Below are 13,785 nucleotides of genomic sequence, written 5' to 3'. Positions count from 1 at the left end.
GTTATACTGTCACTTGAGTTTCCTTTGTTATTTGTTTTTGGTCCTTGGAGACAGACTCTTTTTCCACTCACACAAGGATGTATTCAATTTTTATGAACCATTTTGTGCCTTTTCTGCATCAATTTATGGTGTAAACATCTTTAATTCTGTCAAAATAAAGGTCCTCTGTTAATTGTCATGTTGTGGGGAACAAATGCACGTTTTAAATATTAAATGAATGAATCCCTCTTGAAATCTACACCTGTGCAGTCACATATTTCTTTTTATCTTTCTTTTACACTTAAATGTTTTATATATGGATGGAAAAATCCAGTCCCACAAAGGGCCTAATAACATTACATCACCTGAAGTTCACACTTATCATCCACCTATGTTAAATATATAGGTGATGTAACAAACATGCTTCATGGTCAGGTGAGAAGCAAACACGTGTCTTCCATCCTTTCTCCCATCCCTTTCTCTTATAAAACTCTTTAAACAGGATCATGACAAGCTGTCATCTAACTGGTGATAGATGTGCACATGCATAGAGAAAATTTTGCCATGTGATCAGTCGGTTGGTGACTTGGCTTCCGTGGAGGCAGCGTGACACCTTCTCTCTGATTGGCTTTCTCTGCATCACCAAGACAAATAAAAGGCAATCAATCCAGATGCCATTTATCCAGATTCCCCGGTCGTCTGATTCAGGTAAGTTAGATTTGCAAATATCACAACTACACATTCTAATGAGACCTGCATTGACATAAGGATTACTATCATGTCTTTTTATTGCTTTTATTCTTTTTATTTGTATTTATTTCATTAGTTTTGTCTTGCTTTGTTTGGCCTTAGTGCTTGGCTTTCCATTGTTTTCATTGCCTTGTAATTATCCTGCATTTGCACTCTGTGAACCCTGTTTTAAAGTTCTTCTTGTTATTTTTATTGAATTAAAATATATAAAATCTTTGTATGGTAAATATGTCTTTAACAGCTTACAGTAGTTATTTTCAGCAGCTTAGAGGCAAAATTGTTGGAGGCAAACTTGCTGCAAGAATTTGTTAAGTTTTTCTGAATATTGGGGGTGGGGTTTGGAATTTGTAGAAAAAACTAATTGTGGTCCCCGTGATTTTTCTAAATAATTCCAAGTTTACTGGTTGATAGCCATCATTTTGTATATGTTTTTTCCAAATGTAGATAATAAGTTTTGAGAATTCCAAAACGTGATAAGACAAAAAAACATGGGTGGAAACTTTATACTTGTCTCAAAAAGTAGTTTTTGTGTGTCCTGTTGTCTCATTATTACTAATGGATGCTTAATTTGGGCAATGTGCTTGCATTATTTTAGGTTTAACAATGAAAGGGGTGATCTACTGTCTGGTGGGTCTACTGATGGGTGGTAAGTCAACAAAAGAAGGCAACTTATTCCTTTATTTCTCCTTAAACTTTGGAAGCTGTCAGAACAATATTTTACAGCATTGGACAGTGATGGAAAGTATCTACGTTCATTCATACTGTACCTAAGTACAATTTGAGGTACTTGTCCTTTTTCTGTTACTTTGTAGTTCTACTCCACCACATGTCAGAGACTAACAATATACTCTCTACTCCACTACATTTATTTGGTAACTTTAGTGACTTAAATTCACAAAATGTGTTCCTTCACTACCAGCTGCAGTATTAAAACCACAATTGGTAACTTTAAATGAAAATAACTGTCATATTTGCTGAAACTGTCACTATCTTTTTAAAGAAGTACATGACACAGATAAATCACATCCCTCCCTCTCCTCCTATTGCCTCTAATTGTATTAAGTAGAATTGACCACGGTGAACCAGAAACAACCAGTCAGAGCTGAGGAGTCTCTAATGCGGCTGTTAATCATGTCAGTCCCTGCTCCTGAACTTTGGTCAAGCTGTCGAACTAGGCAGCGCTGTTCAAATATGAATCAGTACTCTGTTACTGCATTGCCCTTTTCTCACCTCAAATGTTTTCAGAAACACATTTTAGTGTACTGTTTAGCTGTAAAATGAGAACTTTTGTGACCCGGCTAATTTTTTCCCCACAGATTATCTGTCTCGTTTGGTGCTGTGTGAATATAGTGACAGTTTCAGCAAATATGAAACAAAGTGATTTTTTTTTTTTTTAATTAAAGTTAACAACTACGGCTTTAAAGTGGTTTACAAATGACTGATTAATAATTAGAATCCAATAATGTAATGTGCATCATTCTGAAAATGGCCATTCTACATAATTAGTACTTTGGGTACTTAAAGTGTATTTTTATGTTAATACTTTTGTGCTTTTTTTTAAGTAAAATTCTAAATACATAAAAAAATTTTTCTTGTAACAGTATATTTTTTATAATGCAGTATTGCTACTCAACTAAAAGTAAAAGTAGTAAAATATCAGAGTTCTTCCTCTATTACTGACATTAGGTGATCAACAGATGATGTTATACTTTTAAATTTTTCATATCTTGCTTTATTCATCTTTGTGATCCTTCCAGGACTCTGCTCTGCTTCACCAGCAGGAACAGAGTTTGCCACATCTTTCATGCAAAACCTCGGGAATAATGGTAAGGATACTCGTTTCTTGGTTGAGGTTGCAGCCCTGCCCTCTTCAAAAGGCAGTACCAAGGTCAAGGTGTCTGCTGTGGGCGAGGTCTATGAGAAAGAAATCAATCCTGGTAAGAGCATCTCCTTCAAGCTACCCGACAGTGTAGAGATGAAAGGCAGTAGAAAGTCCCGTCAAGCTGTGTTGATCGAGGCTAGCCAAGATGTCACTGTGATGTCTCTCAACTTTAAGCAATTCACTGCAGACACCTCTGTGATTTACCCAGTGAAGGACTGGGGGACTGACTACTACATATTCACTCCTTCCAGCACTCAGACAGATTCCTTTAAAGAATTTTCTATCACCAACCACAAGGAGCCAAACTCTGTCGAGATTCACCTGCAGGGCTCTGTCAGGTTCCAAGGCAGATATTACAGGAGAGGAACCACGATGACTGTTAAGCTAGATGCGTTTGAGACTGTTCAGATTCAGAGTCTTGATAACCTGAGAGGTACACATGTAGTTTCACGCCTTCCTGTTGCCGTCTCCTCGGGACACAGCTGTGTTCAGAAGTTCACCTCCTGCAACCACGTCTACGAACAACTTCTTCCTGTAAACAGCTGGGGGAAAGAATTCATCATTGCACCCCTGCCTTATCATGACATCTCCTCTTCATATGACAGTGTTTTCGTCCAAGCATCTCAGCGCACCAACATAACTGTGCATTCTGATGGAAAGATCCTGAAATACTCTATGTTTGGTGGACAATTTCTTGAGCTCTACTCTTACTGGCCACATGCTATGTATTTGACGTCTGACAAGGGTATCCAGGTCCTGTTTGAATTCAACGGGGGTCCTGATGGTGAACTAGAGTATGTTGATCCCTTCCTGATGACTATACTGCCCACAAGTCATTTCAGCACTTCCTACTCCCTGGAGGGACAGGGTGATTTCTACAACAATATCATAGTTGTGGCTCGGAACAAAGACCTGAATGGCATCAAAATTGACCCCAAGCCCTGGTCTGTTAACTTCAACTGGCAAAAAATAGATGGGACTGATTTCTCCTGGGCTGAGATGTACTATAGCACTGGGGCATCTTCCAACCAGATATCTCACCCCACGTCTCCATTTGGAGTCTACAGTTTTGGTGTTGCTTATGCTAATGGTTATGGATCTCCTGCAGCTGCTGACCCAGCAGGTAGGTTTGAGAACTGCAATATAATCACACAACATAATGTCATAGTGTCAAGTGTACACACTGTATCCTCATACAACGATTCATACAAATTAGCACCCACCAAATTAGTGCCCCTGCTGGTTAGGTTAGGTTTAGGAAAAGAATCATGGTTGGCTGTCGTCACGTTACATACTAAACATAAAGTTACATATTTAAAGGTGTAAGACTGATGGGGATTTAGTGTCATCTAATGGTGAGGATTGCACATTGCAAACAGCTAAAACTTCTATTTAGAATTCTTTTAGCATTCATTGTTCAGGAGGTTTCGACTCAGAGTCGAATTATCTGCAGACATCTCTTCCTCTCCAAAACAAAGAGCAGGTGATTAAAATTGGTAAATTCAGTGTTTCTCCAACACTGTTCGGCCAGTTCGAGATGAGCTCCTGCTAATGTGTGTCCCCCTTTTTTTCTAATCCAGATGTGTAGGAGACTTTTACAGGGAGCTGAATTATCTGCAGAGGTCTAGTCCTCTTCAAATCAAATGGACGAGTAATTTAAACCATTAAAAACACTGATTAAAGCAGTTTCACGTTACAAATCAGTGTTTCTCTGTCACAGTTTGGCTTGTCAGGAAAAGGCCACTAGCCCAGCACCAGCTAACGTGTGTCCACCTTCTTCCTCTGATAACTTAAAGGAGCTATATGTAAGAAATATAAAGCAAATAGTCATAAAATCCTCCTAATATGTCACAGAGACTAAGGAATAATATTCATATAACACACTGATCCCCCCGACAACAACAGTACAGCCAGAATATTCGTATTTGGGACGGCAGTAGCTCAGTCCATAGGGACTTGGGTTGGGAACCGGAGGGTCCCCGTCCAGACCAAAATATGGAGTGTGGACTGGTAGCTGGAGAGGTGCCAGTTTACCTCCTGGGCACTGCCGAGGTGCCCCTGAGCAAGGCACTGAACCCCCCAACCGCTCAGAGCGCCTGTCATGGGCAGCCCACTCTGACATCTCTCCACTTAGTGCATGTATAGGTCCTGCTTGTGCATGTGTGTGTTCGGACCTGTGTGTAATTGACAAACAGAGTGAAAAATTGAATTTCCCCTCGGGGATTAATAAAGTATATAAAATTAAAACATTTAATTAAAATTAAATTTAAAAAAATATTTTACGGTCCGCAAATCATGTTTATGTTTTGAATTTGACCTGTTGCGCCACCCACCGCCGTCTACCAGTCACGCAGTCAGTAGAGTCTCAGCATCAGTTACAACTGAGCTACAGCAGCACGGCAAGCAGCTTTAGCAGTGTCCCAGTACATAGCATCAGCAGCCGGCTTCTCCTCAGCTGTATCCTGGCAGCAGCGTTAGCAGTGTCCCAGTACATAGCATTAGCAGTCTCCTCAGCTGTATCCCGGCAGCAGTGTTAGCAGCAGAGAAGCCGGACTTGCTCGAACAGTCCGCTGGAAAACCGAAGATCAAGGACGCGGCGACGCGGCCCTGCCACGGCAGCCGCCCGTGGGCAAACAAATCAGTCTCCAGCATGCCGCTGTCCAGCAACCTCGAATCTGTAGGGGAGGGGGGGCGGACATGACTCGCGGCAGTATTTTGAATTTGAGTGCAGTAACCGTTTTGGCCACATTCTTACATACAGCGCCTTTAAGAGGTAGACATTTTGGAGGTTTTTACTGGGAGCCATATTACATGCAGAGGTCTCTTCCTTTCCAAAACAACCTGGCCGAGTGATTCAAACTGGTAAAAACACTGGATAAATCTATCTAGAGCTAACGTTTGGTGTCTTTCTGGGCTACTGTAAAACAAGGCAGTGCAACATGGTGATCTGTGTGTGTTAGGCCCTCCTCCCTACGTTTTTTTTTTATTATGATGATTATACACTAAAGAAAACATACTTATTATATTATATTCCATTTCTGCCAATATATACCCCTAAATCCTACACACCAGACCTTTAATGTAATGTGACAATGTACCATAAAAGAACTCAAGGATCACTTTTTAATCACGTGACATGAACACCGGTCTCCTGGGGGAAAGTCGTGTGTTTGTTTGGCAATTAAGTGATATGATTAATTTTGGAATTATGCATGACTCATTATTAAAACATTAAAAAAAAATTCACATACCCCCTGCAGTAGGACACATATCTCCAACTAAAAAAAAAGTCATAGCATGACTTTGTGCAGTTTAGCATAGCATAGTCTGGCATGGAATGACACAACATAACATAGTTGAGTATAAATCAGCATAGCATAGTGTATTATAGCATAGAAAAGCACACCACAGCATAAAACATTTAAGCATGGCATAACATAACATAATATATAGCATATATACTTATATAGCATATGGCATAATACTGTACAATAAAGCATAGCATAGCCTGTTATAGCATAACACAGTAAAGTAAATTATAAAATAGAATAGTGTAGTAAAGCATACAGTGACATAGTCTGGCATATGTGGCATAATGGCACAGTGCCGTAAAATGTTAATTTTTCTTCTCTTCTTCTTACCTTGTGTCAGAGAAACATGACTGCAGCACCATAAAATGTTCAGAGGATGAAGTGTGCCAGATGAAAGGAAACTCCCCAAAGTGTGTCAAAAAACCACCGACCATCAAAGCAGGTACCTGCTGGGCAATGGGAGATCCTCACTACCGCACTTTTGACGGTAACTACTACAACTTCATGGGCAACTGCACCTACACGATGGTCAAGAACTGCCATGTTGATGAAGACCACCCAGCTTTTGAGGTTGACGCTCAGAATGGCAAACATGCTGGTTCAAAGGTCATAGTTGTCGGCAAGGTGATCATTAAAGTGTATGGGTACACTATGACTATTGTGCGATCAGAGTTTGGCCTTGTCAGGGTGAGTAAAGTCTTTTAATAGGTTGGACAATATTTGTTACTTAAGGGGTCTGTGATTAAATGTTATTTATTCATTTAATTCAAAAATGTCTGTGAATATTTTCAGATGAACCACACATTGTGGAATCTCCCCATCAACCTGGGAAATGGCAAGGTGAAGCTATCCCAGAGTGGCCTGTCCGTCCTCATTGAGACAGATTTTGGCTTGACTGTGCAGTATGACTGGAAGGCGTATCTTGTCATCACAGTGCCAGGCAGTTTTTCTGGCAAGGTGTGTGGCCTGTGTGGCAACTTCAACAGTAAAAAGGAGGATGACCTGGAAACTCCTACTGGCTCCAAGACCAGCAGTGTAGAGGCCCTGGGCAAGAGCTGGAGGGTTCCTAATGTGACGGATGATGGTCAATGCCGAGACAAATGCTCCGGCCAGTGTGAGACCTGTGATAACGACAACTTTTTTTACAGGTTGACTACCAGGATGTACTGCAGTTTTCTCACCAGTGTCATGGATGGACCACTCAGTGACTGTAGTGCTGTCATTGACCCCAAAATCTTTCACGTGAACTGTTTGTTTGATTTGTGTATGGGCGAAGGGATGAAGAACTTCCTGTGTAACACCTTGCAGATGTATGCTGATGCCTGTCAGAGGGCCGGCATCAAAATTCATGACTGGAGGCACCTTGCCCGTTGCTGTGAGTAACTAAAGAGTTTGAGAAATCTCTTAGGGCTGGGACACATGCCGTGTCTTTTACCACCTGAAAAAAGTGAGTTTGGGTGCTGGGTGCTACTCTTGTGCCTACCACGAGCCAATTTCCAAGGGCACAGAGGAAGGTTAGGCCTGACATTTACTAAGCAACCATAACTAGCACTGTATCATAGCCTCCTAACTAAAAATCCAGAGTGAGTTTGAGGCTGTTGTTTTTTAAGTGTGCATTAGGCAAGGCAAGGCAACTTTATTTATATAGCACATTTAGGCTCAAGGCTTGCTTTACAAAGTGATTTACATTAAACATCAAAACGCAAAAAAACCCCAACACATTATGACAAAACGTTTAAATAAAATTGAAAATCCCATTCAAGAGCTAGAGGATAAAAAATAAAAAAAATACAAACCAGACTAAGACAGGTATAAAATACAATAATAAAAGTTACATTGCAGTGTAAGAAATTAATTAATATTTGGTTTTATAAAAGGCAGCAGCAAACAGAAAAGTCTTCAGCATTGATTTAAAAGAACTTAGAGTTGCAGCAAACCTGCAGTTTTCTGGGATTTTGTTCCAGATTTGAGGTGTATTAGGCCTAAAATGTTGTTTGTGGGACAGATGTAAAGCTCTGAGTAGTCCTGCACAAAAATGATCAACTTCTCCTCCATATTTATCATAGACTTATTTATACAGAAGAAAGGAAAGATATCAGCCAGCTGTGACTGGTTGTTCCTTGTCACGACATGCAGTGCATGCTGCTGCATTCCAAAAGTTGAACTTTATTTATCACAGAGCGCAGCTGTTGCGCCCTGAAAAAACACAAAAACGCGGCATGTGTCCCGGCCCTTGCTTTTTTTGAGTTTCACCTTCACCGTGTCATGGTAACATATTGTGATTTTGTCTGAAATAGCGCCACCCTCATGCCCAGAGAACAGCCATTATGAGATCTGTGGGAATGCCTGCCCTGCCACCTGTGAAAACCCAGATGCTGCCAAAAAGTGCAAGAAAAGCTGTGTGGAGACCTGTGTCTGTGACGAAGGCTTCCTGCTTAGTGGCACCAAGTGTGTCCATAAGGCCGAGTGTGGTTGCTTGTACAAAGATAAGAGCCTCTACATTGAGGCTGGAGCCTCCGTCTTTACTGATGACCGCTGTACCGAGAGGTGCACATGCAACAAAGCTACTAAGGAAGTTGATTGCCAGAAACCAGGTTGTAAACAGGGGTTTGAGTGCAAGGTGGTTGATGACCTTATCGGCTGTCACCCGATAGCCCACGCTGAGTGCAGCATGATTGGTGGCCCTCACTTTGAGACCTTTGATGGGCATAATTACAACTTCCTGGGCACCTGTGTGTATCAACTGGCTGGGGTCTGCTCGAAAGATCCTTCCCTGCAACAGTTTAAAGTTTTTGTGCAAAATGATGCCCGTGGTAAAAGAGTTGGCTCCGGTGCACAGCTGGTGGAGGTCAATATTTATGGAACTTCAGTTGTGATCACAAGAAGGCACAAAGGCTCTGTCCTGGTGAGATACATTTTCGCACATTTATCACAGTATGACTGATGTTTTCATCTTGTCCAGTCTTGAATTAATCAATCTTGTTTTGCAGATAAATGGAGAACTTACCAACTTACCTGTCACACTCAAACACAATATCACAATCTACCGGTTTGGTGACTTTGCTGAGATCCAAACAGAATTTGGCCTGCAAGTCAGCTACGACTGGCATTCGACAGTTAAGGTCAAAGTCCCCGGGACATATGCAGATGCCATGTGTGGTCTGTGTGGCAATTACAATCACAACCCCAAAGATGACCTGCAGTTGAAGAATGGCACGCAGGTGGCGTCAGCAGAAGAACTAGGAAAAAGTTGGAGGGTTGCTGAGATCCCAGATTGCGTTGAAGGCTGCAAGAAAAACAGCGACTGTCCCAGCTGTGACATCACCCAGAAAGAGAAATATAAGACCGATAGGTACTGTGGATTAATACGAAACCCCACAGGCCCCTTCAGCAAATGCCATGCCATCAAAAGTCCTGAAAGCTTGTTTAAGAGTTGTGTGCATGATGTGTGCCTTTACAATGGCAAGAAAGGCTCCTGGTGTAGCCATCTCCACAGTTACACAATAGAATGCCAAAGCAAAGGAGTCAATGTGTCCCAGTGGAGGACAGACCACTTCTGTCCTATATCTAAGATAAAGTTACCTGACAACAGTCAGTATGAACACTGCGGCAATGTTTGCCATGCAACCTGTGACACCGGGTTACCTCCACCTGGCTGCAAGAAGCCCTGTCAGGAAGGATGGGTGTGCAAAGATGGCTTCCTACTCAGCACAATAAACAATAAACCTGAGTGTGTACTTGTTGAGCAGTGTGGTTGCAAACACAAAGACAAATATTATTGGAAGGGACAGAGTTTTCTGACATCAGACTGTCAGCAAAACTGCACCTGCAATGGCCATGGCATGGTAAGTTTTATATAGAGAAGCATTTCACTTGCTTTTACTTGCTTTTACTTTACCTGCTCTAAAAATATGTTACTTTAGGTGCATTGTGAGAAACACTCTTGTGGGCCATTTGAGATGTGCAAGCTGATCAAGAACGTTCGATCATGTCATCCAGTGGGAAATAAAACCTGCACAATCGCAGGTGATCCACATTACAAAACCTTTGACAACAATTACTATGACTTCCAAGGCACTTGCACCTACACTGCAGCTAAATCATGCCATCTGGAGGGCTCACGACTCAAAGCCTTCTCTGTGGTTGTGGAGAATGAGAAGTGGACACAGACAGATCAGCCAAATGTGGCTGTAGCCAAGCTTGTTGCCGTGGAGGTGTACGGCAACACTCTGGTCCTCCGAAGTAATCAACTTAAAACAATCATGGTTAGTAATATTGTTTAAAGACTGTTAATTTTCCTCCGTTCTTTCATGTTCACCCTGATATTTTAATTGATAATAGAAAGGAACTTAATTACCAGAAATTGTATAATTTACTTAACTGAAAACTATAAAAATGAATCTAACACAGCCGATCTTTGTCTTTGTGTTCTCAAGGTGAATGGCAACTTGACAACCATTCCTCTTAACCTCAATGACGGACAAGTGGAAGTCTTCCAGGAGGGCTTCCACTATGCTATCACAACTGACTTTGGCTTGAAGGTGACTTACGACATGATCTACAAAGTCACTATTACTGTTCCTGGAAACTACAAGGACAAAACCTGTGGCCTGTGTGGCAATTATAACGACATCAAGACAGATGAGTTTGAGCTCCCTGATGGAAATATTACCAAGGATATCCAGTCCTTTGGAGCAGCCTGGAAAACGTCCATGCAAGGGGTGGTCTGTGAAGATGGCTGCAGTGGTGACCAATGCCCCAAATGTAACAGCACATTAAAGAAAATCTTTGAGAAAGATTGTGAAAGCATCACAAATTCTCACGGGGCCTTTGCTGCCTGCCACAGCCAACTTAGTCCTGAGTCTTACTACAGAGATTGTGTCTATGACGTCTGCATGTCTCATGGAGACCGCAACGTTCTATGCAGCAGCATCTCAGCATACCTGACTGACTGTCAGACCATTGGAGTAAAGATTAATAACTGGAGGATGTCTGATTTCTGCCGTAAGTACTTTTGTCTGTGTGATAAATGATGATTCCTTTAGGCCAATCAGGCCGAGCATTTTTTACAGGTTGCCACTGCACTTTTTTTGTGTGAAATATATATTTTTGTTGGTAACTATTTTTAATAAAGATACAGATTGTCTAGTTCTATGTTTATAGTCCAGGAGTTTAGTGTTACGCTAATGTTGCAGCAGTTCATCTAAACGTGCTTTCTTTCGTAGCTGTTAAGTGTCCTGAAAACAGTCACTACCAGATCTGCGCTGAAACCTGTGGCTCTCCGTGTCCTGGTCTCACTGACACCATCGACTGTCCCACCACTTGTGCTGAGGGCTGTGCCTGTAATGACGGTTTTTATTTCAACGGGACTGACTGTGTTGCCCTGGAGGAATGTAGCTGTTACTACAAGGGACGTGCCTACAAGGTGAAGTAGCCCTTAGTTCTCTGTAGGGGTGGGTGATCTATCATGGTATATGTAATTTTATATCAGGGTAACAGTAAATATGATACAGTAATTGTTCTGTAAATTAAATTAAGAAACAAACACCGTTGGTGAAATGTATCTCTTAAAAACGTATAAAAATCCCAGTAATATTAAGATGTACTATGCTCAGACTATACTGTTAATTGCTTTACTCTCTTCTTTAGATTGGCGAGTCTGTCCCATCTGAGCAGTGCCAGCGGCGCTGCAACTGTACAACATCTGGTGAAGTTGAGTGTGAGGACTTTTCATGCAGTGTTACAGAGAACTGCCAGGTCATCAATGGTATACATGGCTGCCATCCCAAACAGTGTCGGCTGGAGACCGGAGGCCCCATTACTCTTTTCAGTGGCACAACTGGCACTATTTCTGTCATGGGTGCTTATGACATCATCACACACTGTGACGAATCAGCTGCTGACTGGTTCAGAGTTGTGGCCAAGCTCCAGGAGTGCCCTCTGACTGGTGTGAAGAGCGTTGCCGCAGTTTACGTCTACTTTAATGACCTGAGTGTCACTGTTACTGACAAACATGAGACCTGGGTGGGTATTTTTAAAGGAGGAGGTGAACATTTTGGGAAATACGCTTATTTACTTTCTTGTTGAGAGTGAGATGAGAAGATTCATACCAAAGTGGGTGGAAGGATTTGTACGAGACTATTTCTTCATTGGGAGCAGGGACTTCCTGGAGTCTTACTGTTAGGTTTCAGAGACTCCAGGAAGTCACAGCTCCCAGCCAATAAGTAGCACACTTTTTTTTCATTTTTCATCTACAAATGGCAGAGTAGACTGGAAACGGGGAGAGAGAGGGGTACGACATGCAACAAACGTCACAAGGCTGGAGTTGAACCTGAGATGTTGTAGTAATATGGCATGCGCTGTCACCACTCGGCTGTCAAAGAACCTCCAGTGTTTATACACATACAACAAATGAGATATAATGTGTTAATTAGTGAGCTTTATGCTTTTGAAAATACTTTGGAAAAACTTCAGACACCCTCTTACTTCTAAAAAGAGTTTTTAGTAACACACTGAAATATGACACAAAGATCAGGGATCTCGCAAGGTCACTATTTGCAAGACTACAACTAGATTTCTTTTGAGAATATTCCCCATCCTGCTCCTGGTGGAAAATATTACATCAAACTCCCTTGAAGAAGTATGGCATACTAACAATTTTGTATGTGTCCATAAAAACACATAACTCTAGAAACAGATAAAAGGTGTCATATGTCGACAGTATTCTTGTCAGTTCAGCATCAATATAATCCATACACTCTGTTTGAGTACAGACTTTATATTTTGGATTTTGTCCCCTCAACTTGCCACAAGCCTGCATTGGTTAGCTGAGGTATTTCGGTGGGAGGAGACTGTGCTCTTGTTATCTAACTCTTTGCAAGAAAGCTAATAATTACATTTCCCAAACTGGCAGATATTTACATTGAATGAACTACACCAGATGTCCTTTGTGACTCAACATAACCTCACATAAAACAGTAACAAATCTTAATCTCATGCTGTTTACAGGTCAATGGTAAAAAGGTGACTCTCCCCAGCATGCCTGGAATGAATATCTTTGTGAGACGCGGTGAAAACAACATAATTATCAAGCAGACGTCACACTTCCAGCTGTCTTACAGCAACACCCAGCAGCTCACTGTAACTGTGAGTGACAACATGGCGGACAAATTGTGTGGAGCATGTGACAGATTCTCGGTCGTGAGAGACACCATGGGCTTCTCGCAGGACACTATGCAGGAGTACATGGCCTCATTTTCTGCACAGGACTTCCCCACATGGTGAGTAGCATATAGGCTGGTTTGAAGTCCCAGAAATAGGTTTGAAATGAGATTAACACATGTGACAGTGGAATCAATGTCAGAACAGCTTTTGGAAATGTTTCTCTGGGTCATCATGATGCAGTAAACACCTATCGTTTGGTAATCCATGAAGAAAACACACACTAAGAAATACTTTCTGAACACCATAACAATATGAGGTCTGGTGGATCTACACATGAAAGAATACATGTAAAAAATGTATTTGTTGTCTTTTTGCAGTGAGTTGTGAAAGACAGATCTTCTCAACACACAGAGATCAACACAACGGTATCATCATCTGCAGAAAATTCAACATTAAATCAGCACTGAACGATTTACTTAAAATATGGCATTAGTGTTATTGTCCTTAAGCTTTTAATGAAATGGGTTTGTAAAATTATTGTATAATAAACTTTAATTTCAACAATGAATAAAAAACTGCCTCTTCATTTGTTTCCAGAGGGTTCAGGATACAGACTTTAGAATAATAATGAGTAAGTGGGTAAAGGAAATAACAGAACAGCTAGAACAGTCTGGGAAGTTCAGAAATTACATCACTTTA

At 41.3% G+C, this 13,785-nt stretch overlaps 1 protein-coding gene across 1 annotated transcript; it reads left to right on the top strand.

Annotated features, from left to right (window-relative positions):
• The first annotated feature begins 1,332 nt into the window (after window positions 1-1,332).
• Window positions 1,333-13,572, top strand: LOC144467379 (IgGFc-binding protein-like). Its single transcript, XM_078175862.1, has 12 exons — window positions 1,333-1,375; window positions 2,487-3,734; window positions 6,263-6,609; window positions 6,715-7,297; window positions 8,220-8,827; window positions 8,913-9,767; window positions 9,846-10,187; window positions 10,359-10,926; window positions 11,148-11,347; window positions 11,572-11,946; window positions 12,931-13,202; window positions 13,464-13,572. Exons 1-12 carry the CDS (start codon window positions 1,333-1,335, stop codon window positions 13,471-13,473), a joined length of 5,451 nt encoding a protein of 1,816 aa, XP_078031988.1. The 3' UTR covers window positions 13,474-13,572.
• Window positions 13,573-13,785: the final 213 nt, after the last annotated feature.

Source organism: Epinephelus lanceolatus, chromosome 16 (genome assembly GCF_041903045.1).
Source record: "Epinephelus lanceolatus isolate andai-2023 chromosome 16, ASM4190304v1, whole genome shotgun sequence".
NCBI lineage: Eukaryota > Metazoa > Chordata > Actinopteri > Perciformes > Serranidae > Epinephelus > Epinephelus lanceolatus.
This window is presented reverse-complemented; position numbering and strand designations above follow the sequence as displayed.

Coding starts and splice junctions, on each gene's coding strand:
- LOC144467379 (XM_078175862.1), top strand. CDS start 1,333: ATGAAAGGGGTGATCTACTGTCTGGTGGGTCTACTGATGGGTG. Junction 10,188..10,358: donor ATCAACTTAAAACAATCATG/GTTAGTAATATT, acceptor TGTGTTCTCAAG/GTGAATGGCAACTTGACAAC. Junction 11,947..12,930: donor CTGACAAACATGAGACCTGG/GTGGGTATTTTT, acceptor TGCTGTTTACAG/GTCAATGGTAAAAAGGTGAC.